The following is a 6,036-nucleotide window of genomic DNA, read 5'->3' on the forward strand; positions in this document are numbered from 1 at the left end:
GTGATTGGCACCAATATGAACCAATCACAGGGGGTGGTGCCAGTCAAAGGAAATTTTTATGAGAAAAAAAAATATTTGAACATGCATTGAGCAGATATGATAGATGAAACCACTCCAATAGTGGCCCCAACTGGATAAATTATGTTATATGTTACTGGGTGCATATTGAGGAGCCGACAGGACTCTAGCTACACTACCTCTCAAATTATGGCACTTCCAACGTTGCTGGTAAAGTGAATAACATTGATTATTTCCTGACAATGACACCTGTGGGGGCTGGGATATAGTAAGCAGCAAGTGTACGGTCAGATTGGTAGAGGTGGGCGGATCAATCCAAAGTATCCAGAGTATCAATACCACGGTGGTATCGGTATCGCATCGATACTTACGTGATGGAATCGAGACTCAAGTTTCAGTTTCAAACACCGCTCCTTTCCCTCACATCTCTCCTCTGCCCTTCCCCTCCACTCCCTACTACTGTCTGTCTCATCACTCAGAGACACTCAGCGAACTGCAGAGAAGGAGAGAAGCACCGTTTGGCGTTATTTCACAGCTGTAGACCCAAACACTGCAATCTGCGATATTGGCAGAAAATGATTATGATATTGTGACAACACCACAAACTTATTTAAATACACCCAAAAGAAAACTCTGAGCCCCAAAGCAAACGGAGGGAGAAGGAAGAGGGAATCCCCAAACCACAAGGACACCCCAGGCACCAAGACAGCAATCACTGCAGAGGTCTTTCAGCATGGCCAGAGATATCCAGGTCCAGTTGATTCATAGAAGTGAAAGTAAGATTTAGTTATCTCCAGCATTAGTTACTGTTATTTTCCAAAGTGTAAGTTTTTATCCTCGTTGTAAGTTTAGCAGTGAGATGACTGATCAGCCTACACTCTGCAATAAGTGGGTTAAAAATGACCCATATAGAATAAATGTGGTTTATGTCATTTTTTGTCATTATGTTTAAGAATTATCATTTGTATTATTGTTTGTACATTTGTACAAACACACTCTCTGCAACCCACACACAAACACACACACATAATACATACAGTAATGTTAGCTAGCTTAGCTCATCATTTGATGATACATAGCATTAACATATATGCTTTCAGACAAGAGTCATGAATGTGCAAGTATCTTGAAAAATATCAATTTGATGACATCATTTTTTTCTAAGTGAAAAGTATTGGTATTGGTATCGGAATCGGCAATACTGGCCCTGTGTTGGTATTGGATCAATACCAAATTTTTCGGTGCACAGATTGTGTACAGATTGGGTCAGAACACTGCAAAAATACTTGCCGAATGTGGTCCAAGAAAGGATGACAGTTGGTGAACCAGTCATGAGTGCCTAAGGCTCACTGATGTGCAGGGGAAGTGAAGGCTGACCTGGGGAGTCTATGCTGACCACTGCAGAAAACTGGGCACATGAGCACCAGAACTGGACAACTGAGCAATGGAAGAAGAAGACGGCCTGGTCTAATGAATCACATATTCTTGTGAATCATGTGGACGGCTGGGTGGTGGCTGCAGGATGCACTATGGAAAGAAGGCAAGCCGGTGGAGGCGGTGCGACTGTCTCTGTGCGCTCTGCTGGGCAACCTTGAGTCAAGAGCTGTTGCAGACCACATACATTCTTCATGGCAACACTCCTCCATGTTTGCTGTGGTCTCTTTGAGCAGGATAAGTCACCCTGTCACACTGCCAAAACCGATCCGGAGTGGTTGGAGGAGCATGACAAAGAGTTCAAAGTGTTGGAAAGCCCCAGACGTTAGAGCATTTTAGCATCTGTGGGATGAAAGCCAACATTACAAATCAACTGCAATGAGTCAGAACTGTTTAGAGGCATTAAATGGGAACTATGAATTATTAAGCAGGTTGTTTCAATGTTGTGGCTGAAACTCACATCCAGTTAAGGTCAAAAACAGTGCGTTGCCTCGATGAAACGCTACGTGTGTTAATGTAGTAACAAGAAAAGTTGAAGTGCAACGAAATGTTGCACTTCATAACGTACAGCAGCAACGTACCAAAATATGACACCTTTAATTTGAATCCCATTACAACTGTAACAATTTGCATAACCTCTGCTCAATAAATTAAAAAGAATGAAATGAATTTTGCAGCTGTAGCACTAGTTTATGTCAAACAATACATTAAATCTTCCAGTTGAAATAAAAGCAAGTGGTAAAAGGCAACGACTGTGTTTTTCTAGCCAAATATTAGACTCACTTAGAAGATTATATCAGCAACGTATCGGCCTCCTATCGTGGCAAACCTTGTGATCAATAAGCAGATCATACAAAAGTTGTTTCTCTATTAAATCACGACTCAACAATCATAACAACAGCTGTAATTAAAAAGTGCTGATACTCCAACACTCCAGCAAAGGTATTTAGGAGCAGTTGACAGATGTTTCTCACACACCTGACAAAGGGGTTGATTTATTGATGTTTAAGCAAACAGTAACTCCTATAAAACATCTCGTCCTTTATGGGCATCAGTCAAATTTTCACTTCCTCTAAATCTTTACCTCCACATTTTTCTGCCGTTGGAACTGAAAGAAGTCTTAAGACAAACTTGCGCAACTTCTTACGTGATTGACAATGCGTCAGTCAGGCCGGCGTCATGCAGCCATCGTCCAGGTGTGCTGAGGCTCCTCCAAGGACTCTGTCAGGATTTTTCTGTTTAGCGCAACAATACGAACGTCTTCAAAGAGAGACTGAGACACTATGCTGTGATCCCTGTTTGAAAGACCAGACAAGACGGAGAAGCGGTCTGATACAGCAAAAACAATGAAATAAAGAAATGTATCTATAGCATTAAAGAAAAAACTGCAGGTGTTGAATCAAAGTGCTGTACAATGACAACAACAAACCATAAAACACAATGACAACGAGACACATCTGAATTCAAAAAAGACAATATAATAGTAAAGAATGAAAGATTCAGCACAATAAGACACGACACGAGAGTGCCACGCTCTACAGAGAAGAGTCGTCAGCTGCAACTTAAAAGTTTCACAAGTCTGAGCAGTTACGTACATGGAGACGCAAACTGTTCAGGAACTGCGAAGGCTCCATCACCTCCAGCTTTTTGGCTACATCTCAGAACATCGAAGAGCTTCTGGGTGGTCCACGTCAGTGCTCCAACTGGGGTGTGATAACATAAGACTTCTGTGTAAATGTGATGGTGCCAACTAATTTCAAACCTCAAAAACAAACAATGAAATCTTAAAATGAAAGCTGAAATGGACGGGAGCCAGTGGAGGTCTGACTGAGTGGAAGTAAAGACACCAGAAGTCTTTGGGATGAACATCAGCTTTCACCTTAATTGAAAGAAAACAAGTCAGTTTTGACCACTGAGCTGATCTGTCTATCAAACTTCAAGGAGTTGTCAAAGATCATTCCGAGGTTTTTCACAAAAGATCGATCCAAGAGTGCCATCAGGGTCTTTAATTGTTGACCAAAAACAAGGACCTCAAAAGGATTTTTATTAAGATTGAGAAAGTTTAAATGCGTCCAGATTTTAATATCTTTTGTATATTATCTGCAAAACAATTAACAAGTAATATCAGGACACCGGTTCCTGCTGTTTTATCAGCAGATAAGAAGGTCCTGTTATTGCAAGGACAGTTGTTTGAAATATTCCTCCACTGAAATGAAATTACTGATAATGCTACAGACTAACGATGGTCCCTGAGGGTTTTGTGGTGCAAACGGTATTTATATAATTTACTATTTGCTCTATATTTAGTTTGATTGATCATCCAGTTGCTGCAAACGTCTTTCCCTCCGTCATCTCGTCCCTTCTTCCTCTGCAGAGCCTCCATCTCCGGGCCAAATCGCTGCAAGGCCGCTGGATGACAGCAGCATAGAAGTCAGCTGGACGGCGCCGGTAAAGCAGCCAGTGAGCGGCTTTGTGGTGGAGTGGTTCGCTGTCACAGAGGGAAACAGCAGCGTCCTGCACTGGGAGAAGCTCAACGGTTCCCACACAGCTCTGGTCATCACAGGTAGTCTGACAGCAGCTTCAGCATCTGACGTACAAAGTTAGTTTTGTCTGTTTAGAGCTGGAATTATGAAGCAGTGACTTCATCACATCATCACACTCAGTTAACAGCTGATGGGATGCTCACTGACAAGTTTCACGTCTGTCTGGTTTCAGAGGGAGTGAAGCCGATGGAGCGTTACGCTGTTTCTGTCAAAGCGCTGTACGGGGAACGAGATGTGGGGAAAAACAGGACGCTCCAGATTTATACACGACAAGGAAGTACGTTATCTGTACTGTGGATGTCTCATGCTGAGCTTTTTGATTGTTGTTGGCTGTTGTTAGGATATTAATGAATTATTGTATATTTTTCTAACTATAATAATAATAAGAAGAATAATAAGAATAATAATAGTAATAATAATAATAATAGCAATAATAACAATAAAATAAACCCCAAAGAATGCACAAGTTAATTTGCTGTAAATAAAAATTGACATAACTAGAACAAAAACAACTCACAAATGTGCCATATCCTTTCATTTTCCCCAAAAAGATCTATAATTACCAAGAACACCTGCAACCCTGTTTTTATTTTGGCAAACATTACCCAAATGGTGCATTTGTCGGGGGCTATTTTCAGCTTTTTGTCTTCCAGTGAGCATTTACGGCAGCAGGAATGTATGTTTGGATTTCAAAAATAAACCACGGGACAGCACCCGTGTTTTATCATGATGCACAAACATGTCACTCAGTGGAATTGTTCTTCTTCAGAAAGCAGTTAACATCTATGACAACTGTGGTTTTAGCTCCACAGGAAACATTATACCGGTTTAATGTTGTTTCTAATATTTTTTTTATTTGTAAAAAAAAATAGCTCACAGAAAGAAAGATAATGTGAGACTGGTGCAAAAAATGTAAATAATGTATGTGGCATGTGGATGATGATATTTTAAAAATAAAAAGTGTATGATGAAAAAAAAAGGCCCAAAGGCAAAGATGCATTGGTGACTACAACTTTTAAGGTAGTATTATTAGTTAGTGAGCTTGACTATTTTTCCTGTTATAACTTCTTACTATTATTCTTTCCTCCTGGACTACAGTAAGAAAACATTCTCCTCTGTCCAACAGCAGCTTGTATAAAGTGCACCTCTTAAAAGCTTCTTTATAAGTGCTTGATAAGTGGAACTTGATTCTGAATGGGCCAAGCATCGATTGAGGTTTATAATTGACTCCACCTACTGTTTACGCTTTGTTGTTGTTGACTGAGGCTTTGATACTAAGCTGATAAAGTTGTGACAGAAATCCAGACCACACATCAGTGAGAAAATAATAGATAACCACAAACCAAAACGATCCTTCTCAGCTCAGCCTAATCAGATCTTGCATAACTTGTACAATTCTGCCTTTTAATGTGGGCCTTTGCTTAATAGGCTCAATTACTTCATTATGCTTCACATCCCGGCTGTGGTTACTGAACTTGGAAAATCCCATTTTACACATTGTGCACCTGCAACAATCTGGAAAAACAAGCAGCACAGCTGAATACTTGACTCATTTTTATCCTTTAAATGCTCTAATTGCTCTAATTGTTATTGCTAAATTTGCAAGTTTAATTGCTTTTCTCACTCTTGTTTCTTATGTGTCCCCACACCTTTTATTTTCTTATCCGCCTGCTTGTGATACATTGCTCAGCATCATCATTCATCTCACTAAATGCTCTGACGTCTGCATCCACACAGCGCCATCAGCTGGTCCCGACGTGAAAGTGCAGTGGTTCACCAGCGGCACGGTGGAGCTCGGCTGGAGTTCTGTTCCTGTGGAGCGGCTTCGCGGTTTCCTCCGCAACTACACTCTCTGCTACGCAACCAGAAACCAAGCAGCAAGGAGTGAGTGATGCAAAACATTGAGTGCACACAAAGACTGTGGAAAGGCCGATGGACGTGTCTCAGGATCTTTTACTCTAGACTCAGCATGAAACTGACAGATTTGGTTTGTAGTGACATTTCTCGGTGACTATTAGATGAATTGCTGTGGCAGAGATAT

General features: G+C 40.8%; 1 protein-coding gene across 1 annotated transcript in view; it reads left to right on the forward strand.

The window, feature by feature from the left end:
- The window catches only part of LOC103374814 (interleukin-6 receptor subunit beta), an 18,019-nt gene extending 12,132 nt beyond the window's left edge, over positions 1–5,887 (forward strand). Inside the window, exons 9-11 of the mRNA XM_008304964.1 lie at positions 3,827–4,015; positions 4,168–4,272; positions 5,733–5,887. Coding sequence (XP_008303186.1) covers positions 3,827–4,015; positions 4,168–4,272; positions 5,733–5,887 — 449 coding nt within the window. The remainder of the gene's footprint in view (positions 1–3,826; positions 4,016–4,167; positions 4,273–5,732) is intronic.
- Positions 5,888–6,036: the final 149 nt, after the last annotated feature.

The sequence above is a fragment of the Stegastes partitus genome, unplaced genomic scaffold (assembly GCF_000690725.1).
Source record: "Stegastes partitus isolate 25-593 unplaced genomic scaffold, Stegastes_partitus-1.0.2 Scaffold2365, whole genome shotgun sequence".
NCBI classification, from domain to species: Eukaryota; Metazoa; Chordata; class Actinopteri; family Pomacentridae; genus Stegastes; species Stegastes partitus.